The 27,592-nt window shown below is 56.5% G+C and overlaps 1 protein-coding gene across 6 annotated transcripts; it reads left to right on the top strand.

Annotated features, from left to right (window-relative positions):
- On the top strand, positions 41 to 22,588 carry PEG3 (paternally expressed 3). Of its 6 annotated transcripts, none has more exons than XM_018063407.1 (11): positions 41 to 202; positions 3,795 to 3,868; positions 5,847 to 5,920; positions 6,416 to 6,478; positions 7,660 to 8,135; positions 8,372 to 8,461; positions 9,150 to 9,296; positions 9,375 to 9,475; positions 11,680 to 11,782; positions 12,265 to 12,357; positions 12,823 to 22,588. In XM_018063407.1, the coding sequence occupies exons 5-11, from the start codon at positions 7,745 to 7,747 to the stop codon at positions 19,101 to 19,103; spliced, it is 7,206 nt and encodes a 2,401-aa protein (XP_017918896.1). In that variant the 5' UTR covers positions 41 to 202; positions 3,795 to 3,868; positions 5,847 to 5,920; positions 6,416 to 6,478; positions 7,660 to 7,744; the 3' UTR covers positions 19,104 to 22,588. The 6 variants fall into 6 exon arrangements, with proteins under 6 accessions (XP_017918896.1, XP_017918895.1, XP_017918898.1 ...); XM_018063406.1 differs by having other exon boundaries at positions 6,416 to 8,135; positions 12,823 to 15,218; positions 15,273 to 22,588; XM_018063409.1 differs by lacking the exon at positions 6,416 to 6,478 and having other exon boundaries at positions 7,970 to 8,135.

The raw sequence follows: 27,592 nt of genomic DNA, 5'->3' as shown, positions 1-27,592 counted from the left end.
CAAGGAGCCGCGCGGCCGGGGCTCGGTGCAGACGCCGTGAGCTGCGGGAGAAAGAGGTTGGAGCAGAGGATCGGACGCGTCCACCCTTGGCTGCTGGCGCCGCTGAGCGCCTGGGGCCGTGTGGGGGCACTAGAGCTTGCACAGGCTGTTCAGCGGTCGAGCTGTCAGCCCGGGGCAGGGCGGTGCCTTGAGGTCCGGTGAGGTGAGTCCGGCTGCCCCGGCCCGCACCACCGCGTCTGGATGGTGCGCCGGGATGGATGCCGCAGAGCCGGGACCCTGGTCAGTGGGCGAGAGCTGCCGCGCTTGCCGCAGCCGCACCATGTTGCGCGGCCAGCTGGAGTCGGGTCGGGGCTCCCGTGCCACCTGTCCTGGGCGTAGCGGGTACAGGGACGGCTGATCATCCTGGGCAGGGGGTGGGACGGCCACGGGCTCCGGGCTCCGCAGTCCGCTGGGGTGGGTGCCGGAGCAGTGGCGGCGGTCCCTGACGAGCATAGGAAGTCACGGGGTGCCCCCCGTCTTCCTCAGCTCGGTCTGGGGGCTGCAAGGGACACCCCTGTCCCCTGGGGTCCTAGACTAGCCAGGTCCCCTCCGGCCACCGCTGCATCCTTGCCGGTGTCTGGGGCGGGGCTTGCTTGCCGCAGTGGCGGCGGGAGGAGCTATAGGCGGGGCCGAGGGTGGCAGTGCCTGCGGGGTGTGTTCTCAGGGCGGCCCACCCGCCCTGGCACTGCCTTTGAAGCGGCGGCGGCGATGGGCTGCGAGGGCGCTGTTCTGATTGGCTGGGGAGGGGCCGAGGGCTGTCGTGGCAGCGGGTCTCAGAAGACACCGTCCAGTCAGACGCGCCGCCGCGGCGCCATCTTTGATGGGGGCGGCAGAGGCTCGGCCGGCGCGGTCTGGCTGGCCAGCCGCGGGGGCGGGGCCGCGGGTCTGTGCCGGAGTCTGTGCTGTGATTGCAGGCTGCGGGGGTCCTCTGTCTCACCCGTTTTGCTGGTCTCGGGTCGGCCGTGGACACTTGCCGCGGACGCTTGCCGCAGAGGCTTGCCGCGATGCGTCGCCCCTGACGGGCGTGCGGTCTGGTGACGGGAGGGGGGCTTCTTTTTGATCAGCAGGGGCCACACTGTTGTCAGTAAGGAGCTGTTTGTCCTGAGGGACAGGGTCACGGGCTGTCACTGTGCCCGCTGCCTCTCCTTGGCTGCTCTGGGGTTGCGGAGCATGACTCCTTTCTGGACTGCTTTCACCCTGGGATGTTTCTGGCTCCATGTTTTGGTTGGCGCCGTGGGGACTGGCCAGTGGGTGCAGCCTAGCCGCATTTCCCAGTTGCCCTGTTGGCTGGGCCGAGGGCGTGGGACCGCGGGCCGTCTGTGGGGACTGAGCGCTGCAGAGTGCTGTGAAGCCCTGCCCGCTGTGACAGTGTGTGTGTTGGCCAACAGGTGGCGCCGAGGCTCACTGCGCAGGGACCATTGTGAATGACGGCGTCAGGTCGAGGGAGGGGCTGCGGAGCCCTGCCCTCCCCACTGCAGTTTGTTGACAGACAGGCTGAGGCTTATTGTGCAGGCGCTGCCTTAAATAACAGTGAGGCGGGTCCCGGGGCGGGCAGAGGGAGAGGCTGTAGCAGTCTGCCCACTCGAGCGCTGTTTGTTGACTGACAGGTGCCGCCGAGTCTTAGAGCGCAGGCGCCATCTTGAATGACAGCGGGGCTGGCAGCAGGGGGCGGGCTGAGGGAGGGGCTGCAGAGCCCTGCCCACTCCAGCGCTGTTTGTTGACTGACAGGTGGCGGTGAGGCTTACTGCGCAGGCGCCATCTTGAATGGCAGCGGAGCAAGTCTCAGGGGGCAGGTCGAAGGCGGGGCTGCACAGCTCTGCCCTCTCTAGCACTGTTGACTGACAGGTGGCGCCGAGACTTATTGCGCAGGCGCCATCTTGAATAGCCGCGGGGCTGGGCGCAGGGGCGGGCCGAGGGCGGGGCTGCAGAGCCCTGCCCACTCCAGCGCTGTTTGTTGACTGACAGGTGGCGGCCGAGGCTTACTGCGCAGGCGCCATCTTGAATGACGGTGGTTCTGCAGGGGCAGCCCGGGGGAGGGGCTGCAAGCCCCTACCCACCTAGTGCTCGGGTGGCCGACAGGGGGCGCCGAGGCTTACTGCGCAGGCGCCATCTTGAATGACCGTGCGGCTGGCTTCAGGGGGCGGGCCGGGGGAGGGGCTGCAGAGCTCTCTGCTCACCTAGAGCTCCGCCGACCGACAGGTGGCGGTGAGGCTTACTGCGCAGGCGCCATCTTGAATGGCAGGGGGTGGGCTTTGCTTGCTGCGCATGCACCGTCCGTGAGTGCCAGCGGGGCTGAATTAGTGGGCCACCGCCTCTGGTGTCCCGGGAGACCGAGCCCACCCCGCGTTCTCCGCTGTGCAGGCACCAGGTGGCCCGCTGCTTGCCTCTGCACCACGTCTCAGTGGCCGCGCGATGGCGCCGTGTTCCCTGGAGGGGATGGGGGCTGTGGGACAGGGTTCAGATGTGCACATCCAGGGGTCATGTGGGAAACAGAACCTTAATAGATTTGGGGGAGGGTGGGTTCCTAAGTGAGAGGGTGGAGGAGGCTGTGCATATGAGATTTGAGGGTGGGAGGCTCTGAGGGTGGTAGGAGGTGACTCGAAGGAAGAAAGCTCCTAGATGGCCTGGAGCATGTGCAGTGGCGGAAGGCTCTGAGGGAGGCGTGGCGTGGGGCCTGGCGGGACGGAGGCGGTGCTGGCAGGTGGGAGGGGCTGAGGGGCGGGGAGGGGCGGCCCCAGCAGGGAGGGGCGGTGTGAGGGGGGCGTTGCCAAGTGTGTGGTGGGCGGAACCTAATTATAAATAAAACGCTGACAACTGCTAGCGTTCGTAAAACCCAGAGGCACAGTCCTGAAGGAGCTTCTACAGGCCACGGATTGAACACATGCTCCGAGTCACGGTGGGACTTGAAACGTGTAGTGTCGTCCACAGGGATCTTGTTGATAACCTCAAACGTTGTGTAAGGTTAAGTAATGATGCCGTTACCTCATAGCAATGCTGATGACTATTATTAAGGTCCTGATATAAGCTAGTCTCTTCATGCTGCATAGGTGTGCAGCACCGTGAACCTTCTGGCATTGCGTCACTGGTCATCGCATGGCAAACTAGAATTTCAGTTCATCTTTCTAAGTGGTGTCTATATCATTGTTCCATAAGGTTTCCATAGAAAATACCTATAGATGTACTGTTTTCCAAAATTACATTAGTTGATCTGTAATTGCCGTGAACTCTGAGGTTGAGTTCTCTGCTTCATTTTTGTAAAATATGTAGAAAATTAATAATGTGAGAATTAATAGAGATACTGAAAGTAAGGTACTAAGCACTATAGGAGGCACATAATTAGCAATAAATAGTACTATTTTCTTAGCCATTACTATTTTCTTTCTCCCTCCAGTTTCTATCTGCAATGTGTATACCTTGACCTTAGAAGGGTGGCCAGTGCAACAGAGCTAATAAGTGGGAAATTGGGGTCTTGAATTTATCAGCCCCAAGTCCTGTGTTTTCACTATTTTGCTCTGCTTATTAGAGAAGGTTCTGAGACACACACTTAGAGTTGGTTGCACACCCACTGACATGACCTCACTGGGGGAAGGCTGTGATTACAGCCCGCAGTACAGCGTACACCCCAGGGGGTGAGACTGATGAGCTGTCCACCCCGTGGGAGGTCAAGATGAAACTGTGTGGGGTCATTTCCAGCCTGGGGATTCCAGTATTTGGAAAATGAATTTGAGGTCTCGTGTTTTCTTTTCCTTCCTCAGCTCTGTTCTGCTCTTCTCCGAGGTGATCGGCAGGAGGAAGAGGGACTAGGTCCAAACGCCAGGTGTCTGTCCAGGTGAGCTGAAGTCCCCTCTCACAGTGCCACACCATCCTTGGGGTGAGCATGTGCTTCCTACACCTGACACTTCCCTGCTGCACACGTGCTCCATCTGACCATGAGCACCGTTCGTGCTCGCTGGGAACGTGCAGACTCTTCCGGTGGGCCGCGTGTTCGCCGGATTCTCCTGGTCCCACACCATCCTTTGCAGTGTCCAGACTCTTTCCCCAACTTTGAGCTGCTCCTTCAGGCCTCCCCTTCCTTTCTTATTGGGTGATGAAGGAAGCAGGAGAAATGCATTGAGTCTTCTATCAGTCATGACCCTGAGTGGGAAAGGAAGTGATTCCTTGGAGCTCATAGTCTTTTGGGTAATGAAAGCCATTGAAAAAAGTAAGGCTGTGTGCAGAGACAGGCAGGAGAACGGAGCACATACGAGAAGAGAGCGTGCCGCCTGCTGCCCCTGAAACGAAGGCAGTAACTTCTCAATTCCAGCCCCTCTGATAAGGTAGGGAGCAGGAGAGAGGGAGGGAGCCACAGGAGGAGGGGCTCCTGATGGGCACTGGCCAACAGAAAGGAGAGGAAAGCCCCACAGCTGCTGAGCTTACTTCAAATTTAGATTCAGATTTTTTTCTGATTGTGAACTTCAAAAACATTATAAATTGGAATGTATAGTAAAGTGTGTTTTATTAATCATTTCTTTTTTCGGTTTACCTCTCTTTACTAACGGTCCTTATACAAGTTTTGTTTACGTATCGTTTGGCCCACCGTGCGGCAAGTAGGATCTGTTCCCCGACCAGGGGTCAAACCTGTGCCCCCTTCACTGGACGCACAGAGCCTTAACGACGGGACCACCAGGGAAGGCCCCAGTTTGTATGGAAATTTGCTTCTACCTTGGTTTGTACGCACTTACACACATTTAAGTACCTATGTAGCTTTTTTGATTTTAGTAAGACTATGCCCAATTCATTAAGGCTTCAAACTCAGGCCACCAGAGTGAAGCATAAGTGGATGTTAGGCAACATTTGGCTGGGGGGGATGTGATGTGAAAGCTGGGACCTTGTATCCGTCACATTTATGTGGGTGTGTTTCTGTGTGTAGACATGACTTTGTGCAGCTCTTTAGCAATGGCCATAAGAATTTCAGTATAAACACGCCTCCATCTCTAGCTTTGCTTTCTAAAACTGCATTTCATTCCATGTGGGGACATCCTCATCGTTTTCTGTGTGCATATAAATGACTAGGTTTGCAGTAAGAATGCCACATATGCTATATACCGTTTCATACCCTAGCATTTTCAGTTAATGCTTTAAACAGCTTTTACATTAGTCATTTCCATCAAGTGTGGATTGACTAGATCCATAGAAAGGAAGACTGTGTGGCCTTTAGACACAATGACGTCAGTCTATGTATACTGATTGGAAAGACGTCTATCAAAAATTACTGCGCCTAACAATACACGCACAGAGAGAGCCCCTAGTGTGACCTCATTTTGTTAGAAATGATGTAATATGTGTAGAGATTATAAAAGATTTAGTGTAGGAACAAATGGGGTCGAGGAGTGTGGCTTGCAGTCTCAGGGGGGTGTGGCTTGCAGTCTCAGGGGGGTGTGGCTTGCAGTCTCAGGGGGGTGTGGCTTGCAGTCTCACGGGGTGTGGCTTGCAGTCTCAAGGGGGTGTGGCTTGCAGTCTCAAGGGGGTGTGGCTCAGCAGTCCTAGTAGTATGTGTCTGCTTCAGAAGGGAGTTTCGTCTGCCCGGAGCTCTCTGTCTTAGATTTCTTAAATCATTCAGGTTTCATAGCAGAAACTCAAAAGCTTTCTACCTCCTGTCTCTGGTTGGTTTATAAGATGTGGGAGTGGGCCTTTTCTTGAAGACGACACCTAAGGCCTTGCCCACAGCGCGGTCTCAGTCCGCAGCCACATGGAGAATGAATTCTCTGACAGTCTTGACACTTCTGTGTTGATTTGTCCATGTATTTCTTTCTTTAAAATGTCTGCAGGTCCCTGGCATTTTGACTGTTCCTGCGGATAGCTACTTGTTCAGAAGTTCCGGAAGGGACCCTGTTCCCACCAGGTGATTTACATACCCAGGGGTGTCCTCCTCTTGAGAGGCGGGGCCGTGGCCGTCTAGGGGAGCATGTTCTCTGAATCGGAGGCCACGGAGGGATCAGGGCTCGCTGCCCTGTCCCCCGCGGGCTCTGAGGGCCCTGCTCTGGTCAGGCAGTTCCTCTTAGCCAGGCTCCGGATCAGCTCACAGCGGCTCTCCAGAGCTGAGGGGCTTGCCCAGCAGGCTGTCACCTGGTGCCCTGTCTGCTGTGGAGGAGAGGAGGGCAGGGCAGGCAGAATGGGAGTGGCGGAGGCAAGGGTCTGCCCGGCTGGCGGGCAGGACGCTGCAGAGAGAGTGGGGGTGTGTGCACGGGGCAGAGCGGAGCGCACCGCAGAGAGGCGCTCTGGCCCTGGGCAGGAAGGCTGCTGTGAGACGAAATAATTGAAACCCCTTTTGTTTTCTCTTTAGACATTAAAAACAATTTTTTTTTAACTTACTGGTTTTCCTTTTAAAACAAAAAAGAATTTTTGCTGCATGTGGTTTTGTCCTTCTCTGGAAGTAAAGTCAGAAGTACAAAACTGTCAGGTAAGTTCCTGCACCCCGACCTGGACTTCTTTGCTGTGCCGCCTGCTTTCTGCTCCAGCGTGGCCCACCACTGAGGACAGGGCGGGCCGGAGGGCTCGTGGGCCGCTGAGCGGCTCAGGTGGAGGGGGGCGAGGAGCCTTAGCTGATGCCGCCAGAGCGAGAGGAGGACGGGGAGCCAGCTCTTACACACAGCCGAGAAGCTCTCTTAGCAGGGTGAGGGCAGACCCTAGACTAGAGACGCAGCGACAGGAGGGTGAAGGGAGTATCATGCTGGTTTCTCTGGAGGCCCCTGGATCTCGGGCGAGGCTGGCCAGAGCAGGAGGAGGTGCGGGGCGCACAGAAGCCTGCTGGTCGCTTGGGCATGTCATCACCATGGATATGAGTACTTGATGTGGGGTTCCCGCGGACTCAGCGACGCCCCGTCCCACCTTCTGCTGGCTCGCTGAGCTGGGTGCCAGCATCCGAGCTCCACGAAACACCGTCAGGGCTGATGTCGACCCCTGACCTTCCCAGTGAGGGAAGCATCTGTCTCTGATCCCTTCACAGTGGGGCCCAGGCCAGTTAGCTCAGATATTTAAGACTAAATTCGAGAGGTGCCTGGAGCACCAGTAGACTGACCTCGGTTCAGGCACCAGAGGCAGGGGTGCAAGCAGGAGCCCAGGGCTGCCCTCAGGGCGCATGCCGGGGAGAAGGCATGCCTGCTGCCTGCAGACGCAGACGCGGGGCAGCCCCCCGGCTGGTGCAGTGGGGGCGTGGCTAGTGTGCAGAGGCGCTGAGCTGCTGGTTTCAGGGGCCGTTAGCTTGGTCAGCACGTGTTGCACATGCGGAGCACAGGCGCAGAGAAGTTGCCCAGAGCACCCGAAGCCCAGGACCCGCGCCGGCATGTGTGTGTGCGGCTTTCCTGCACTGTACACTGAGGCCGTGAAGGCCCGGCCGCGGAAGGCACGCGGGCCCGTGGCCCCGGGTCTGCCGAGGAGGGGCGGACTGCAGGCCGCGGGCTCCGAGGCCCAGGGTCCCAGAGGCAGTCAAGAGCAGAGCGCGGTCCTTCCGTGGCCGGCGTGCTGCTTGCGGCTCCTCGCGTGTGTCTGTGTCGGGGGTGTGGTGCGGCGCCCCTCTGGGCCTGTCCTCCCGCCGGGCGGTCCTCAACCGCTGGGACATGTGTGTCTCCTTACGATCCGCAGGTCCCTGAGCACTGACTGCCCCCGCTGCCGCGTCTGCCCTGTTGGCGCATGTTGGGTTCCTCCAGTGAAACTTTTCCTTAGAGACATGCTGCCTCCCAAGTCCTTGTCCGCCACCAAACCCAAGAAGTCTTGGGCCCTAAACCTGTATGAGCTAGACAGTGACTTGTCTGAGCCGGACTCCGTCCCAGGAGAAGGCGCCACTGACTCTGAGTTCTTTCATCAGAGGTTTCGGAACTTCCTCTACGTGGATTTCATTGGGCCTCGGAAGACCCTTCTCAAACTCCGAAACCTCTGCCTCGATTGGTTGCAGCCGGAGACTCGCACCAAGGAGGAGATCATCGAGATCTTGGTCCTGGAGCAGTACCTGGCCATCCTTCCGGAAAGGATCAAGCCCTGGGTGTGCGCACAAAAGCCGGAGACCTGCGAGAAGCTCGTTGCTCTGCTGGAACAATACGAGGAGATGTACGAGCCGGAAGGTGAGCCGAGGGGGAGGCGGCGGGACCGTGCTGGGGGCCGGGGCGGGCGGTGGGGGGGCGGTGTAGGTGGCAGCCGCGGCTTTTCTGCCCGCAAGGAGCCGGAGCCCTCCCCGCCCCAGCTCTGATGGTCTAACCAGGGCCGGGGGCGGTGGAGAGGGACGTAGCGGGCGCCCTCGGGGTCTAAGCTAATGGACAAGCGTGGCTGAGCCCCTGAGCCATGTCTGGTGTCCCCTCAGACGACAACAGCAGCGACACCCACAGCGAAGGCGGCATGAGCCGGAGGGCCGCGGAGTCCCCACCGCCGCGCCCTGCCCTCCCCTGCTGCAGTGAGTAGCCACCCTCCGCCGCTGGGTCTGCGTGCAACCCTTCTCTGGGGCCCTGCTGCTGCTGCTGCTCGGGAATCTGAGGCGGGGGATTCCGGGATGGCGGAATGAGACGTTTTCATCAAAGCAGACACATCCGTGGAGTGAAATACAACTTTTTACTGTTCAGTGATGAGGGAAAACATTTAAAATTTTGAAGCTATTTGGAATTTGCCACAGGTTGTTTCAGGCTGTGCCCTGGGCCTCCGGGGGGGAAAGTTCATCACCACCTTGCCTGCACAGCTGTCATTTGTTCAACGTTCTCCAGAGAACTTTCTGGAGCAGCAGTGCTCCGGGGACGGTGCTTTGTCTATCTGTAGTCAGATGGGGGCACATTAAGACGGGCTGGGGTTGGCCAGGCTGTGGGGGGTTGGCAGATGGCCCTTCTGAAGGCGGAGACCTCAGGAGCTGGGACACCGGGAGAGCCTGAAGCGGGAACAGGCCCCTCGAGGGCGGCGGCTTGACCAAGGCCAGGCCAGCCTGCGCGAGGCCGCGGAAGCGGGCCCAGGCCCCGGAAGCAGTTCCAGGCTGCAGTGTCCGGGGCATCTGCCCCTCAGTGTGGGACCCAGCTCCCAGGGGAGAGCAGACATAGCGTTCAGGTGTGGAGGGGCGTGCAGAGCACACGGTCAGCTCTGCGTGTCTGTGTCCGCAGGTGACCGAGACCGGGACCGGGACTGGGACCAGGACTGGGAGCGAGACCGGGAGCGAGGCCGGGCACGGGAGCGGGAGCGCCGCCGTGGCCGAAGCCGGGACATGGAGTCACGGGACCGCTGGCCGTCCGTCCGGAGCCCCAGGAGCAGTACGTGTCCCCGCGACCCCCCCACTCGCCTGCCTGCCAACCGCGCCACGTTTGTTCATGCTGCCTCTCCCTTCCCAGGGTTTCACCAGCGGGATCTTGCACTTCCTCTGGCGGAGAGAGCCAAGGAAAGAGAGCACAGACGCAGGGACTCCCTGCTGGATTTGGATGCCAGATCCGAGGTGCGCCCAGGTTTCCTCTCGTTCTGGGAGGGCCGTCTTCACTCCGTGTTGGAGGTGCCTTTCTTTCTCGGGAGGCTGAGTTGTCTGCCACCTGGAAGCCCACCAGGGTTGGGGAGAGAGCCCAGGGGTGGCCAGTGGCCGCAGTGACTGCTGCCTGTTTTCTGGCTCGCCAACGAGGTCAGCACTCGTGTCCCCTGGGGGTCACCTGCCCCGTGCACAGAGTGGAGGGAGAGGGCACTCAGGTCCTGGAGCCGAGAAGAGCTGAGTCTGCAGCCTGGCTCTGCCACCTGCCAGCCCGCTAGCTGCACCAAGCCTCAGTTTCCTCATCTGTGAAATGGGTGTGATAATAGCCTCACCAGGGCTGTTGTGAGGGATGCATGAGCCACACACAGATGCACACTGTGCGGCCTGGCACATGGCGGGCACGCTGTCACTTGGAGTCCCTGTGCACTAAGGACAGGGGCACAGGCAAGGAGGGGCTCCGGAAAGAGGGTCGCACGTGAGGTGGCAGCGTGGAGGAGGGCGCCTGTGCAGCCATGTGAGAAGGCAGCGTCTGAGAGACTCAGGCGCAGCTCAGGGCTGCCTACTCGTTGGGTCAGCTCAAGCCAGAGCAGCGTTCCCCGTCCTGGGAACAGTGTAGTCCAGAACATAATGCACGTTTATGTCACTCAGATTCGACCAACAGGAAGGCGTCAAAAGTGCCCCTTTCCTTTCGCCATTGCTTGTTGAGGTCTGTTAGCACCAGGGGTGGTGCCCTGTGGCACCTTCGGCCCCCCGAGTTCTTGACCTCGTCTGCTCTCTGCCAGCCCCAAGCTAGGAGCTCCGGTTTCCTCCTGTCCCACCACAGACACACCTGTGCTCCCCACCCCTGTGGCTTCTCCTGCACTGTGATATCCTGGGGAGGCCTTAGGAGGGGGTGCTGTCAGCCCTGAGTGCCGCGCAGCGCCTGCTCCGGGGAGCTGCCCACCGTGGAGGATGGGCTACCCGCAGAAAGGGAGCATCTAGCTCTCGGCAGTCAGCACCGGCAGTCCAGCGGTGCCTCCTGCTTCGGCAGCTTCCCGTCTGGACTCCACAGCCCTGGCCTGGCAAGGGGTTCATTTCTGAAGCTCTGCTTCATTTTGCCAGGGGTTTCGTTTCTAATTGCTGGACAGTGGCAGTTGTGTGAAGGAGGTTTTCTTCCTCTTAAACCCCAATGCCTCTGCCTGTTTATTTTTCTCAGTAGGAGCTGCACCTAATTGTGCCCACATCATTTTTGTTTTCTCTGCTACGCTTCCACATGGCTGTCCTGTTGTATAGTTCCCAGAACTATAGCAAATTTAATATCAAAGTATCTTTACATAATAGTTCAGTAGTGACAACAACTTGTGTTTTATTTACATAAGTTTTCTTTTTTTACTTTTTGGCCGGGCCACATGGCGTGTGGGGTCTCCGTTCCCTGACCGGGGACTGAACCCACGTGCCCTGCAGTGGAAGCCCAGGGTCTTAACTGCTGGCCTGCTGGGGGAGTCCCACCCAGTCTTCCTCCCCACTTAGCCCCACGTGCCACAGACCACGTGGCAGGACGTGCACACATAATGTTAGCTCCTCGGTACTTCGCCCCAGGCCAGCAGCCCAGGTGACAGGGCCCCCACAGCCTGGGTGGGGCAGGCGGACACCCTCCTCTCCATTTCACAGATGAGGACGCTGAGGTTTGGGAGGCCTTCCGTTCCCAGCTTGCTCGGTCGTGAAGGTGCTTGAGCGCCTCTGACCCTGGAGTCCCTCTGGCTGCGCCGCTGGGGGCCCCTCAGGCTCCGTGCCCTACCGGGGGCCTCAGCAGCGCTCGCAGCCCCGCCCACACCTGCGGGCCTTGCTCAGGCCCCCCGCCCACCCTGAGCCGTCCCCGCCACGCCCGCTTAGCGCCGACTCTCTGCGCCCCGCCTTGTTGTTTACTGTTCTCTGATTGTTTCTCTCCAACCAAATGATAAGCTGCATGAGGGCAAGGAATATGTGCCCTCCGCCTTTGGGAGCTTCCTCAGAGTGTAGCGCCAAGGTAGGTACGACGTAGGTCCCTAGTAGAGCCTGACCAGATCACTCGGAACCCCCGGCGCTGTGAGCACTTGCCGCACACTGTGTGCGTGTGTGTGTGTGTGGCTCCCGCGCCGCTGGCGCGGCCCTGGCCGCGGTCGCCCGGGCAGACCCCACTGAGGGCACATCTGCGGTTGCAGGAGGCGGTGTTGTACCAGGACATGGTGGCCCTCACCGAGGATCGCAAGCCCCAGAACCCGATTCAGGACAACATGGAGAACTACCGGAAGCTGCTCTCACTGGGTGGGTGCTCGAAGCGGTCAGAACGGCTCCTGGCGGAGCGGGAGCGGGAGGGGAAGGGGAGTGGTCCTGTGACCCACTCTGGCGGGGCCACGCCCACATGGCTCTCACCCCAGAGTGCCGCCCTGCGACTCTAGTCTGCTCTGAGGCAGGTCCGGGGTCCTGGGTGGCTTCCCCGGTGGACACGTGGTCAGGTCTGAGGTGGCAGTGACCCCGAGAGGGGCCATGCGGGCAGTGACAGGTGGGGAAATGGGCGGAGCCTGAGAGCCAGCAAGGACACCCTGGGTTTAGGGGCGCTCAAGGCCTCTGCACAAGCTTGTCAGCAGAGTCTGGAAAATTAACCAAGACAGGCTGGGCAAGGGGCCAAGGAATGGACAGTGAGGAGAGGAGAGTGAGACACAGGCCGTCCAGGGCACGCTCAGCACCTGAGAGAGAGCCCGTCATCCACGGTGACACGTCTCATGCTGTGTTCTTCCTGCGGACAGGAGTCCAGCTTGCCGAGGATGACGGCAACTCACACATGACCCAGGGCCACTCGGCAAGGTCAAAGAGAAGTGCCTACCCGAGCACCAGCAGAGGTGAGCTCGAGGCCCTGCTGCAGGAGCGGGCGCTGGGCGCGTGCACAGACATGCCATGCGTTGGGGGGTGTGCACAGACACAGCGGCGTACACACACTGCCATGCGTTGGGGGGTGTGCACAGACACGGCGGCATGCACACTGCCATGTGTTGGGGGGTGTGCACAGACACGGCGGTGTACACACTGCCATGCGTTGGGGGGTGTGCACAGACACGGCGGTGTACACACACTGCCATGCGTTGGGGGGTGTGCATAGACATGGCGGCGTGCACACTGCCATGCGTTGGGGGGTGTGCACAGACACGGCGGCGTGCACTGACGGGGTGGCATGTGCACGCACGCAGCAGCACAGCCACACAGGGCATGCACATGGATAGGTGGTGGCGTGCAGTGACACTTGGGGGCACAGGGTACAGGCGTTCATCCCAGGGCCCCAGGGAGTGCTCACACGGGGCTTCTTCCAGGTCTGAAGACGGCGCCCGAGACCAAGAAGTCAGCCCACCGGCGGGGCATCTGTGAGGCCGAATCCTCTCACGGAGTTATCATGGAGAAGTTCATCAAGGACGTGGCCCGCAGTTCCAGGTCCGGGCGGGTGCGGGAGCCAAGTGAGCGGCCGCACCGGCTCTCCCGGAGGGCAGGCGGCGACTGGAAGGAAGCATCGTTCAGCAGGAGGGAGGCGGGAGCCTCAGAGAGGGGCCCAGAGGGGGGCGCCTTTGGGGGAGGAGGCTTCAGCTGTAGCTCAGACCCGGTTTCCAAAAAGCGTGCTCTGGAGAGAAAAAGGCGCTACCACTTCGATGTGGAGGGGCAGGGCCCAGTGCACGATCCCAGGGGCGGAGCGAGGAAACGGCCCTTCGAGTCCGGAGGCGAGGCCCGCAGGGGTGCCAAGGCAGCGGGCGCCAGCAGCCTGAGCGCTCCGCCCGTGGCCCTGTCTCAGCCGCTGGACGTGGCGGCCATGCCCTACGTGTGCGACGAGTGCGGGAGGTCCTTCGCGGTCATCTCTGAGTTCGTGGAGCACCAGATCGTGCACACCCGGGAGAGCCTGTACGAGTACGGGGAGTCCTTCATCCACGGTGCCGCCGTCAGCGAGGCCCAGGGCAGGCCCGCGGGCGCCAGGCGCCCTGAGGGTGCGCAGGCCGCCGGCAACAGTGCCGGCCCGGCCGAGCATCGGCGAGGCCAGGCCCGAGAGCACGTCGGGGGCAGTGGGGATGAGGAGCAGGACGAGCCCTTCCTGCCCAGCCCCACCTTCAGTGAGCTTCAGAAGATGTACGGCAAGGACAAGTTCTACGAGTGCAAGGTGTGCAAGGAGACCTTCCTGCACAGCTCGGCCCTGGTCGAGCACCAGAAGGTCCACAACCACGAGGACCGGGAGAAGGAGCGCAGCACGGGCGCCGTGAGGCGCACCCCCATGCTGGGCGAGCTGCAGAGGGCCTGCGGCAAGGAGAAGCGCTACGAGTGCAAGGTCTGTGGGGAGGCCTTCCACCACAGCGCAGCCCTGCGGGAGCACCAGAAGATCCACGGCCGGGGGAGCTCGGCCGACGGCAGGGCCCGAGCCTTCGAGGAGGCCTTCGCTCCTGGCCCGTCCCTGAAGAGGCGCCAGAAAACCTACTCCAGAGAGAAGCTCTGCGACTTCAGAGAGGGCGGCGATGCCTTTGGGCGGAGCTCAGACTTCATGGAGCACCAGAGGATTCATTCTCGGAAGAGCTACTTCGACAGCCGGGGGTATGAGAAGCCGCTGCTCCACAGCATGCCTATGCCCAGCTCTCAGAAGAGTCACACAATCACCAGGCCGCCCGAGGACGAGGATGAAGAGAAGGCATTCACTGCCAGTAGCAACCCTGAAGACGGCCAGGAGGCCCGGGCCTACGAGAGGAGCACCTACGAGAGGGCCATCTTCCACAGCCTGGCCGCCTTCCGGCCTCCCCGCAGCCTCAGGGAGGATGGAGAGCCCTCCACATACCTCTCAGGCCTTCGTGACCCGCCGCAGAAGCCCCCAGCCTGGGAGAGCCCTTACGCCGGAGGCAGGCACAGCTTCTTCAGGAGCTCAGTCTTCTATCGCGCATCGCGCCCTGCCCCTCTGGACCACCTTGCTGGGGAAGGCCCCAGCGGGTGGAAGAGAGACGGCGAAGCCTCCAGCCCCAGCTCAGACGGCCACCAGCACCAGAAGGCGCGTGCCAAGAAGAAGAACATTGAGCGCAAGAATTATGACGCCTCCATGATCCCCACCCTGCGTTTTGGTGAGCCTCAAACGTTTCGCCCGAGAGAGAGATTTTACGAATGTCCAGAGTGTGGAGAGTTCTTTGTCCGTAGCTCCGAGCTGGCTGAGCACCAGAAGATCCACAACAGAAAGAAGCTCTCCGGAAGTAAGAGCTACCTACGGTCTGCCCTTCGCAGCCTGTCCTCCACTGACCCTCAGACCAGCTACCAGGGCCAGTCAGTGCAGATAGGTTATGCCCAGGAAGCAGCTCAGACCAGCTATGCTGAACTAGCAGCTCAGACCAGCTATGCTGAACTAGCAGCTCAGACCAGTTATGCCGAAGAACCAGCTCAGACCAGTTACACTGAGGCACCAGCTGAGGGTAGTTATACTGAGGAACCAGCTCAGACCAGTTGTATTGAGGAACCAGCTCAGACCAGTTGTATTGAGGAACCAGCTCAGACCAGTTATACTGATCCAGCAGCTGAGACCAGTTACTCCGAAGAACCAGCTCAGACCAATTATACTGAGGCACCAGCTGAGACTAGTTATACTGAGGAACCAGTTCAGACCAGTTGTATTGAGGAACCAGCTCAGACCAGTAATACTGACCCAGCAGCTGAGACCAGTTACACTGAAGAACCAGCTCAGACCAATTACACCGAGGGACCAGCTGAGGCCAGTTGTACTGAAGAACCATCTCAGACCAATTACACCGAGGGACCAGCTGAGGCCAGTTGTATTGAAGAACCATCTCAGACCAATTACACCGAGGGACCAGCTGAGGCCAGTTGTATTCAAGAACCAGCTCAGACCAGTTGTATTCAAGAACCAGCTCAGACCAGTTGTATTCAAGAACCAGCTCAGACCAGTTGTACCCAAGAACCAGCTCAGACCAGTTGTATTCAAGAACCAGCTCAGACCAATTACACTGACCCAGCAGCTGATACCAGTTACACCGAAGAACCAGCTCAGACCAATTACACCGAGGAATCTGCTGAGGCCAGTTATACTGAGGAACCAGCTCAGACCAGCTGTATTGAAGAAGCAGCTCAGACCAGTTACAGTGACCCAGCAGCTGATACCAGTTACACCGAAGAACCAGCTCAGACCAATTATACCAAGGAACCAGCTGAGGCCAGTTATACTGAGGCACCAGCTCAGACCAGTTGTATTGAGGAACCAGCTCAGACCAATTACACCGAGGAATCAGCTGAGGCCAGTTATACTGAGGAACCAGCTCAGACCAGTTGTATTGAGAAACCGGCTCAGACCAGTTACACTGACCCAGCGGCTGAGACCAATTACACCAAAGAACCGGCTCAGACCAATTACACCGAGGAATCAGCTGAAGCCAGTGATACTGAGGAACCAGCTCAGACCAGTTGTATTGAGGAACCAGCTCAGACCAGTTACACTGACCCAGCAGCTGAGACCAGTTACACCGAAGAACCAGCTGAGACCAGTTACACCGAAGAACCAGCTGAGACCAGTTACACCGAAGAACCAGCTCAGGCCAGTTACACCGAAGAACCAGCTCAGGCCAGTTACACCGAAGAACCAGCTCAGGCCAGTTATACCGAGGAACCAGCTCAGACCAGTTGTAGTGAGGAACCAGCTCAGACCAGTTGTAGTGAGGAACCAGCTCAGACCAGTTATGCTGAGGAACCAGCTCAGACCGGTTGTAGTGAGGAACCAGCTCAGACCAGTTACAGTGAGGAACCAGCTCAGACCAGTTATGCCGAGGAACCAGCTGAGGCCAGTTATGCCAAGAAACCAGCTCAGACCAGGTACGACGAGGAACCATCTCAGACCAGCTATTCTGAGGAACCAGCTCAGACCAGTTACGCCGAGGAACCAGCTCAGACCAGTTACGCCAAGGAACCAGCTCAGACCAGTTACGCCGAGAAGCCAGCTCAGACCAGGTACGATGAGGAACCATCTCAGACCAGCTATTCTGAGGAACCGGCTCAGACCAGTTATGCTGAGGAACCAGCTCAGACCAGTTATGCCGAGGAACCAGCTCAGATCAGGTATTTGGAGGAACCAGCTCAGACCAGATATGCGGAAGAACCAGATCAGACCAGTTATGCCGAGGAACCAGATCAGACCAGTTATGTCGAGGAACCAGATCAGACCAGTTATGTCGAGGAACCAGATCAGACCAGTTATTCTGAGGAACCAGATCAGACCAGTTATACCGAGGAACCAGATCAGACCAGTTATTCTGAGGAACCAGCTCAGACCACTTATGCCGAGGAACCAGCTCAGACCAGTTATTCTGAGGAACCAGCTCAGACCAGTTATTCTGAGGAACCAGCTCAGACCACTTATGCTGAGGAACCAGCTCAGACCACTTATGCCGAGGAACCAGCTCAGACCAGATATGCCGAGGAACCAGCTCAGACCACTTATGCCGAGGAACCAGCTCAGACCAGATATGCCGAGGAACCAGCTCAGACCACTTATGCCGAGGAACCAGCTCAGACCAGATATGCCGAGGAACCCCCAGCTGAGACTAGTTATGCCGAGCTAGTAGCTCAGATTAGTTATGCTGAACTAGCAGCTCCGACTAGTTATGCTGAACTAGCAGCTGAGACCAGTTACTTTGAACCACCAACTCAGACTAGTTATACTGAACCAGCTGAGACCAATTATGCTGAACCAGCAGCTCAGGTCAGTTTTGATGAACCACCAGCTGAGGCTAGTTACGCTGATCTAGCAGCTGAGATCAGTTATGCTGAACTAGCAGCTGAGACAAGCTATGCTGACCTAGCAGCTCACATCAGCTATGATGAACCACCAGCTGAGACTAGTTATGCTGAGCTAGCAGCTCAGATCAGTTATTCTGAACCAGCAGTTCAGACTAGTTATGCTGAGCTAGCAGCTGAGACCAGTTACTCTGAACCACTAGCTCAGACCAGCTATGCTGAGCTAACAAGTGAGACCAGTTACTGCGAGCAGCCAGTCCTCAATGAATGTAAGGAGTGTGGAGAATGCTTTGCCACCGTTGAAGACCTTGGCAGCCATCAGAAAATCTATGCCCGGGAGAAGTTCCATGATGGGAAGCTGTTTGGAGAGCCCGTGATGCAGGACCTGGGCCTGGATGGGTCTCCGGAGGAAGAGCTGGAGGAGCAGGAGGAGCCCGAGGAGCCCGAAGACTCCATCTATGGCTGCAAGGACTGTGGGCTGGGCTTCGCGGACCGCGCGGACCTCCGGGACCACCAGAAGGTGCACGGCCGCCGGTGCCTGGTGGACTGCCGCGAGTACACGCACCCCGCGGTGCACATGCCGCCTGTCAGCGAGTACCAGAAAGGCTGCCGCGGAGAGCAGCTCTACGAGTGCCCGGCCTGCGGGGAGTCGTTCGTGCACAGCTCGTTCCTCTTCGAGCACCAGAAGGTCCACGAGCAGGACCAGTTCTACGGCCACCGGCGGTACGAGCCCTTCACGCAGCCCCTGATTGCCAGCCCGCGGCGGCCGCAGGCCCCACCGAAGAGCGCCCCCGCCGGGGTGGGCCCTCAGTGCCAGGTGTGCGGGCAGGAGTTCATCCACGCCTCGGGCCTCAGCGAGCACGCCCGAGGCCACGCCGGCGAGGGCCTGCCTGATCAGGGCCAGGGGGGCACGGGCGCGGCGGGGCCCGGCCCGGCGCCCACGGAGCCGCAGCAAGACCCGGGCGAGGAGCCGCGCTACGAGTGTGAGACCTGCGGCGAGTCCTTCCCCAGCCAGGCCGACCTCCAGGAGCACATGCGCGTGCACGAGAAGGGCGAGCCCTACGACTACGGGGCCGCCTTCGTGCACACGTCCTTCCTCACGGAGCCGCCCAAGAGGGACTGGCCCTTCTACGAGTGCAAGGACTGCGGCAAGTCCTTCATCCACAGCACCATCCTCACCAAGCACCAGAAGCTGCACCTGCAGGAGGGGGGCGCGGCCGCCGCGGCCCAGGAGGCAGAGGCCCGCGTCCTCGTCCCCCGGGAAGTCCTGCGCATCCGCGGCTCCAACGTGGAGGCGGCCGAGCCCGAGGTGGAGGCGGCCGAGCCCGAGGTGGAGGCGGCCGAGCCCGAGGTGGAGGCGGCCGAGCCCCTCGGGGAGGCCGAGGGCCCGGAGTGGGAGGCCGCGGAGCCGAGCGGCGAGGCGGAGCAGCCCCACGCCGAGGCCGAGCAGCCCGACATGGACGCCGACGAGCCGGACGGCGCGGGCATCGAGGACCCGGAGGAGCGCGCCGAAGAACCCGAGGGCGACGACGACGAGCCGGATGGCGCGGGCATCGAGGACCCCGAGGAGGAGGGCGAGGAGCAGGAGATCCAGGTGGAGGAGCCGTACTACGACTGCGGCGAGTGCGGCGAGACCTTCCCCTCGGGCGCCGCCTACGCCGAGCACCTGACGGCGCACGCCAGCCTCGTCATCCTGGAGCCCGCCGGCCTCTACGGCGAGGGCGCCGGCGACCCCGAGGGCGGCCAGCCCGACGCCGAGCTCTTCAAGTGCGACGTGTGCGGGCAGCTCTTCAGCGACCTCCTGTCCCTGGCCAGGCACCAGAACAGCCACACCGGCTGAGGCCCAGGGCCCCCCCTGGGACCCAACCCTCCTCACCCACACTCACCGGACCCACCGCGACCGCCCGGACTGCACCCACCCGACCTGGACTTCAGACACCCGGACACAGCCCCACGCCAGCTGAGGCTCGGCGGGCCGGGGCCTCCACTGGGACCGGGGCCTCCACTGGGACCCGGCCCCCCTCACCCACGCACAACCTGACCCACCGGCCTGGATTCAGACGCTCGGCCCCAAGGTGCAGACGCCTGCAGCTCCCGTGTCCAGCACAGCAGGTACTGCGGGACAGCAGGGCACTCGGCCACTCTCCGCCGGGGCCTTCGCGGCTGCAGAGAGCGCCCGTCTGTGACAGCCCGGGACCTCGGCGCACTGCCTCCCGAGGTGTACACAGGACAGCCCAGCACAGTGAACTGGACCGAGTGTGACAGACACTGGTCGTTTACCTGCAGACACACCTCACCTGGTACTCTGGTTTTGCTTTTTTCTTTTTTTTGGAGGAGGAAGAGAGCAACAAATTACAATATATTTGTAAGCATCTTAGAGCTTTAGAAAGATTTATTGTGCGCTGTTTGAACCTTATCCGTATCTTTTTGACTAACTGACTGTGTGGTTCCTTACTCTGCATAACCCCCTCACGGTGTAGGCGTGAAAGTCAGAGCGTCTTGCCCGCTTCGCTGTGTGAAGGGAAGTCCTCTCTGCTCCCTTTTCAGCGCCTCGTCTACACCGACACTTCTGAAACCTCGTGCTGTGTAAGCCTTTACTGTATGTGGATTGGCCTTTTGTAACCTCGTTGGTTGGTTGCCACCTTGTAACTTTGCAGTGGGTCTCATGCAAAAAACACTACAAGTTTTTGTTATTTTTCTAACCCACCTTGATGTCTCTTCGATAGTGAATTTTACAAAAGCCGAAGCTTTTCCCTGTGAGTCTTACATCCTTGCCTTTAAAGAGTGGGTTGTAACCATCACTAGATCACGTGTGCCTAATGAAGGTTGAGAACCACAGGGGGAGAGGGGGCTCTCCTGTTGTAAATACGGTTGAGGGCCTACGGCTTCATAACTTCCCTTTGCGCGCTTCCTGCCTTAAGTGACAAGCAGCAACGTGGCTTGGCCCCTCCGTGCCGCCACATGGCAAGTTTGCACCCTGGGTGCCCAGGAGCTAGTATCCTTAGAGCTTTCCAGCCTGAGACTTAATCCTCCTCTCCACCTGTCTGACCCTCAACCAACCCCATGTCTAACTTGCATTTAAAAAAAAAATAGAAAAAAGCTTTCTTTACAGCCAACTCGAGCTCGACACGGACTCAGGTTCCCCGGCAGCCTTAATTTGCTTCGTTGCCATCTGTCCCCCTCTCAGGTCGCGCCTTCCTGACAAGCACCCCCGCCGCCCTCAGAGCGGCTCCCGTCCCCACCGCCCCGGTCTCCCACGCTGCCGGCCCGAGCTGACCTCGCCGCTCTAGGGTCTCCTGCGTCCTGCCCTGTGCCCTCCCTTTGCTTCCCCGCCCCCTCTTCGCATAAGGACTATTAAGAAATTTCTTGGCTTTGAGTTGGCTGGCAAAAAAATTTAAAAATTTTTTTTAAAACTTAAAAAAAAAAAAGAGGATCTTGTAGATGCAGTGAGCAGAAGCTAAGAGCAGATTGTTTGGGAGAGCAGAGTGAGAAGACCTGCTCGAGAGCCGTGTCTGGACCCCACCCCTCTCCTAGGTCCCTGCCACGAGGGCTGGGGAAAGTGTGTCAGAGCTGGAGGGAACACCAAAGTCAGGGAGAGCCAAAGATGGGGGTCCTGATGCCTCACCAGACCTGCGAGGGCAGGGTCAGATGGAAGGAACATCGGAAGCAGTGACTGGAAGGCCCCGATGGGGGAGGGTGAATGAATGAGCAGGGTGTCCTGGCAGTTAGGAGAAGGGGCCGCTTGGTGGCCCGGTGTCAATGAGGGCAGCTGCATCGCGAGACCCGGCGTTGGAACGGGCGCCCCGGAGCCCCAAGGGGCTGCGAGCTGGGAGCCAGCCTGCAGGGCGTGAGGGTGAACCTGGCGTTCATCCTGTTGGCGGCACCAACTGGTAGAGTGTTTTCAGAGAGCCACCTGCTCAGCGTCCGTGCCAACCGTCCTTTGGTCAGTGAGCGATCAGGAACAGCTGATGAATGCCAAAAATAGGAGCAAGGTGGAGGGAATGTGTCCGTGGACTCTGAATGCAGCTGTCTCGAAATGATAATCATGGAGAGTTATGTAGTGACGTGGAGATATATTTACGGAATACCAAGTGGAGAAAGCAGGACACAGAATTATATTTATACTACAATTATAGCTGTTTAAAAATGTATGCTTATAGTCAAAAGCTGTGGTGGTGGTGCTGTTGTAGGCTTATAGTTGAGCATTATTTTCTTAAATTCCTTGAATGTTCTTTATGATAGTGTTAATCAAAAGTTTATAATCACGTTTCCATTGTGAACATAATTTGAGCTCATTATTCAGGCATTCAGAGAATACAGAAAAGTGGAGGGGGAAAAAAAATCCATATACCCACCATCCAAAGATGACAGATATACTCCTCACTATATTGTGTATTCTTTCTGTGCACAGGCTTAGAACTCTGCCCCAAACGTGTACTCAGATTAAGTGTTCCCTTTGTGGAATTATGGTTAAACACTTCCATCTTAATGTTTTCAGATGGCTCTTAAAATAGTTTCCTGATAACAAAGTTTATTATGCTTGCTTCAATTAGCAAGCATAATACACACCCAGAGGAATAATTGGAAAATACAAAATAAATTAGAAAAGAACAAAAAAGTCGCCCATATTCCCAACACCCAACAACTACTGTTAACATCTTGATCTGTTTCCCCCATCTCATATCGGTGCACAAGCTTGTGATTTATGATCGTGGTGAATATGTGTTCATAAAGTCTAAAATGAAAAAGAAATTACAGAAAATAATTAAAAGTAGTGTTGTCATTGTGGGATTATGGTTAATTATCTTGTCTCAAATTTCTTGAATGATCTTTGGTGTTTTGAGTATTCAATCTTATGTATGTTTTTCCATTAAAACTCTTTAATACATACTTATGGCATACTTTGGGGGAGATTTAGTAAAGCAAAAGAAATTCACGCATATTCCCGACACCCAACAATCATTGCTGTTAAACCTTGATCTGTGCACAGTCAGGACCGGGGTGTCTGTGGTGAGAATGCAGAGGGTCGAAGAGAAGAAGCATGGAAAGCAGGGAAGAAACGGTTGTGTGGTCTTGGCCGGCGTGACGGCTGTGGGGCGCGCCTTCCTGGAAGGCCTGTCTCGTTGTGTTCCGGTCACCGCAGTGTCCGGCACTTGCAGAAGTGTGGGAGAGAGGCGTGCCCCCGCTGCCGCCACCCAAAGACCCGGGTAACATCTGGACGCGCTTTCTTCGCCTTGTTTCTGTGCACAGGTTTTTGGTTTGTTAGTATGGTTGTGGTCGTTCTGTCTGTAATCGTGTCACCAATAAAAATAAAGTTGAAAATAAGATAGCTCTCAGCCTCTTCTTTTGTCCATTTGAAGTGTTTGGGGTGTTTAAAAAATCCGAGCACTTAGTGTCCCCTTGGGCCCTACAAATCTCATCCCTTTTAAAATTATTGTGTATTTCAACAGCTCACTTCTAAGGGATCTCTCAGTACTACACAAAGCCACATTTGTAACTGCACTAGTCAAATTAAAAGATCCATCTCAATAGTGTTTTTAAACCTGACGTTAAGCGTTAGATAAGTTCCGCTTACTTTGAGTCTGCATTTAAAATTTTAATCTCATCTAAATACAATACTCCCTCAAACACAAAAAAGAATGATCCCCGTAACAGTAAAAAAAATGTTAATACTGTGGTTTGGAATCTTTGTGTTCAGTCGTGTCTGACTGTGACCCCAGGGTCTGTAGCCCACCGGGCTCCTGTGTCCATGGAGTTCTTCAGGCAAGAATACTGGGGTGGGTGGCCATTTCCTCCTCCAGGGGGTCTTCCCAGCCCGTCGCCTGCATTGTAGGCAGATTCTTTACCATCTGAGCCGCCAGAAGGCCTGTTACATAAAGTGTGCGTCCCTAACTCCCCTGAAGCTGAATGGTTCTGCCCGGAGGTGCCTGACCAGCTCTCGAGTCACAGCTTCAATAATCCTTCCAGGGGCGTCCGAGGTCGTCAGGGCAAGGGGTCAGTTCTCTTTTCAGGCTGACTTCCTGCAGAGTTCGTCACTAACGGACGACCTGTAGGAAGGGAAAAGGTGAGGGTCGCTGGGGCTTGCCTGGCCAGCGCTTGCCCTCTCAGACAGCTCCCCGGTGCCCCCGCCACACACTTATTCCCCGAGCCGGACCCCTCCCTGGCCTCAGCTGAATATGCTCCTGGGTCCCCGGGGTCCCGTCAGACTCAGACCAGGGGCTGCTTACACCAGGAGACTGGGCACCCAGCCCCTGGGGCTCCTGGGGGCACTGCCACCCGTGGGCTCCCTAAGAACGCCTCTCCCACGAGCTGACTGTCACCGGCGCAGTAGCCCCAAGTCCTTGTCCCCTCCCTGGGAGCTGCCAAGTCTGCTGAGAAGGATCAAGCCCCGGGCCCTCCCCGTCCCGAGACGCATCCGTGTCCCCCGTTCATTCTCTAAGCACGCTGTCCCAGCAGGCTTCTGCTCTCTCGCTCTTCTTGGCCAAAGTTGGCCATTTGTGGCCCCAGAGAGCCCTAACGGAGACAGAGAGTGGGCCGGACGTAATAAACCCTGAGGGAAACCGGGATGCTCTGAAAAACTCAGGATCAGGCCCCGGGAGGGGGACGCGGATTGTGAAGACTGAGGCGCGTGGCAGTCGGATCCTGACGTCGGTCCTCGGGATCCTCTGCTTGGGGGGCGGGGCGGGCGGGATAGGGGAGGGCTCGACAGCAGCCGTCACACACCCGGGACTGCGAAGGATGTCCAGGTGAAAGCCACAGGTGGGTTTCTCTTAATGCAGAAACCAGGACACTGCGGGTCTGTCTCGGACTGTGCTCAGCCACGCCCATAGCCCTGCCCTGTTTCCAGCGACAAAAGCTGAGGCAGCCCCGGGAGGAATGGAATCCTGGCCATCAGAAAGGTGGTGTCTGGGAGACTTGGGAACACCGGGACCCCTCTGAAGCTCCAAGCCCTCGAAAACCCTCCTCACCCACCACCTCCCTCTCACACGACGGGAAGCAGGGGCCGCTGCCCGTGGGAGCGTCAGCTGTCGAAATGCCCTCTGATGTCCTTTGGGATGGGCTGAACCCCCGTATTGCAAAGGAGGAAGCATACGCTGACTCAGAGAACAAGCTTATGGGCACAGAGGGAAAGGATGGAGGGGGATGGTTAGGGAGCTTGGCATGGACGTGCACACACGGCTAGATTCAAAATGCAGAACCAGCAGGGACCTATCTGAGCACTGGGAACCCTGCTCAGGGTTAAGCGGCAGCCTGGATGGGAGGGGAGCGTGTGGAAGGATGGCTACACGTGTATATGTGCGGCTGAGTCCCTTTGCTGTTCCCCTAAAACTATCACAGCTACACCCCAACACAAAATAAGTTTAAAACAAGAAGAAGTATGGCTGGTGTAGTCAGATCCTGGAATGGGCGCAGGGGAGTTCTGACAGCTTCAAGGGGGTGGCGGCCCCTCAAAGGACCCCCTGCAGCAAGAGACTCCCAAACCACAACTAGAGGGCTGCCCCGCTCTCTCGGCAGCTAGAGAACGCCTGAGCCGCAGCAAAAACCCAGTGCAGCCAAAGACTGAATTAACTGAAAATACACCAGTAGTCTGGTGTTCACTCTTAATATGAAAAAGCTTTCTCTATTTAAGGTTTACAATATAATGTTTTGATTCCATAAACATGGTGTAATAATTAGCGCAATCAAAATAAGTAACATATCCAGCACCTCACATGGTTATCTTTCTGAGGGGGCAAGAAGAGAGATCCACTCTTCTGGCAAATTTCAAGTATATAATAAAGTATTATTAACTAAAGTCACCAAGCTGTACATTAGAACTCTAGAACTTATTCATCCAGCATAACTACAGCTTTATACCTTTTGGGCAACACCCCTTCATTTACCACACTTCCCAGACACTGGCAGTGACTATTCTAAGAGCTCAACTTTCTTAAATTCCACATATAAGTGAGATCATGCAGTATTTATCCCACATTGTTTTCCATAGTAGCTCTATCAACTTGTATTTCCTCCAAAAGTATGCGAGTTCTCTTTTCTCCACATCCTTAAATTAGTTATCTTTTGTCTTTTTTGATAATAGCCATCCTAACAGGGAGGCGGTGCTATCTCTCGTGTGTGTTTTTGGCCACGAGGCAGATGGGATCTTAGCTTCCCAACCAGGGCTCGAACCTGTGCCCCCTGCACAGGAAGATCAGAGTCTTTAACCACCGGACTGCCAGGAAAGGCCCTCTTATTGTTTTGATTTGCATTTCCCTCCAATACAGACTTAAATTGAAAAGAGTAGGGAAAACCACTAGACCATTCAGGTATGACTAAATCACATCCCTTATGATTATACAGTGGAAGTGAGAAACAGATTCAAGGGATTAGATCTGATACATACAGTGCCTGAAGAACTATGGATGGAGGTTTGTGACATTGTACAGGAGACAGGGATCAAGACCATCCCCAAGAAAAAGAAATGCAAAAAAGCAAAATGGCTGTCTGAGGAGGCCTTACAAATAGCTGTGAAAAGAGAAGCGAAAAGCAAAGGAGAAAATGAAACATACCCATTTGAATGCAGAGTTCCAAAGAATAGCAAGGAGAGATAAGAAAACCTTCCTCAGTGATCAGTGCAAAGAAATAGAGGAAAACAACAGAATGGGAAAGACTAGAGATCTCTTCAAGAAAACTAGAGATACCAAGGGAACTTTCCACGCAAAGACGGGCTCGATAAAGGACAGAAATGGTCTGGACCTAACAGAAGCAGAAGATATGAAGAAGAGGTGGCAAAAATACACAGAAGAACTGTACAAAAAAGATCTTCACGACCCAGATGATCACGATGGTGTGATCACTCACCTAGAGCCAGACATCCTGGAATGTGCAGTCAAGTGGGCCTTAGAAAGCATCACTACGAACAAAGCTAGTGGAGGTGATGGAATTCCAGTGGAGCTATTTCAAATCCTGAAAGATGATGCTATCAAAGTGCTGCACTTAATATGCCAGCACATTTGGAAAACTCAGCAATGGCCACAGGACTGGAAAAGGTCACTTTTCATTCCAATCCCAAAGAAAGGCAATGCCAAAGAATGCTCAAACTACTGTACAATTGCACTCATCTCACATGCTAATAAAGTAATGCTCAAAATTCTCCAAGCTAGGCTTCAACAGTACATGAATTGTGAACTTCCAGATGTTCAGGCTGGATTTAGAAAAGGCAGAGGAACCAGAGATCAAATTGCCAACATCTGCTGGATCATGGAAAAAGCAAGAGAGCTCCAGAAAAACATCTATTTCTGCTTTATTGACTATGCCAAAGCCTTTGACTGTGTGGATCACAATAAACTGTGGGAAATTCTTCAAAAGATGGGAATACCAGACCACCTGACCTGCCTCTTGAGCAACTTATATGCAGGTCAGGAAGCAACAGTTAGAACTGGACATGGAACAACAGACTGGTTCCAAATAGGAAAAGGAGTACGTCAAGGCTGTATATTGTCACCCTGCTTATTTAACTTATATGCAGAGTACATCATGAGAAACACTGGGCTGGAAGAAACACAGGCTGGAATCCAGATTCCCGGGAGAAATATCAATCACCTCAGATATGCAGATGACACCACCCTTATGGCAGAAAGTGAAGAGGAACTAAAGAGCCTCTTGATGAAAGTGAAAGAAGAGAGTGAAAAAGCTGGCTTAAAGCTCAACATTCGGAAAACTAAGATCATGGCATCTGGTCCCATCACTTCATGGCAAATAGATGGGGAAACAGTGGAAACAGTGGCTGACTTTATTTTGAGGGGCTCCAAAATCACCACAGATGGTGACTGCAGCCATGAAATTAAAAGATGCTTACTCCTTGGAAGGAAAGTTATGATCAACCTAGACAACATATTAAAAAGCAGAGACATTACTTTGTCAACAAAGGTCCATCTAATCAAGGCTATGGTTTTTCCAGTGGTCATGTATGGATGTGAGAGTTGGACTATAAAGAAAGCTGAGTGCCAAAGAATTGATGCTTTTAAACTGTGGTGTTGGAGAAGACTCTTGAGAGTCGCTTGGACTGCAAGGAGATCCAACCAGTCCATCCTAAAGGAGATCAGTCCTGGGTGTTCATTGGAAGGATTGATGTTGAAGCTGAAACTCCAACACTTTGGCCACCTGATGCGAAGAGCTGACTCATTGGAAAAGACCCTGATGCTGGGAAATATTGAGGGCAGGAGGAGAAGGGGACGACAGAGGATAAGATGGTTGGATGGCATCACCGACTCGATGGACATGGGTTTGGGTAGACTCTGGGAATTGGTGATGGACAGGGAGGCCAGGTGTGCTGCGGTTCATGGAGTC

Source organism: Capra hircus, chromosome 18 (genome assembly GCF_001704415.2).
Source record: "Capra hircus breed San Clemente chromosome 18, ASM170441v1, whole genome shotgun sequence".
Lineage (NCBI taxonomy): Eukaryota > Metazoa > Chordata > Mammalia > Artiodactyla > Bovidae > Capra > Capra hircus.
Note: the sequence above shows the minus strand (reverse complement) of the source record. Positions and strands in the feature narration are given on the sequence as shown.

Excerpts from the sequence above, each read along its gene's own strand:
- PEG3 (XM_018063405.1), top strand. The coding sequence starts at position 7,157 with ATGCCGGGGAGAAGGCATGCCTGCTGCCTGCAGACGCAGACGCGGGGC. Across the intron at positions 8,136-8,371 it reads GGAGATGTACGAGCCGGAAG|ACGACAACAGCAGCGACACC; the intron begins GTGAGCCGAGGG and ends GTGTCCCCTCAG. Across the intron at positions 11,783-12,264 it reads CCGGAAGCTGCTCTCACTGG|GAGTCCAGCTTGCCGAGGAT; the intron begins GTGGGTGCTCGA and ends TCCTGCGGACAG.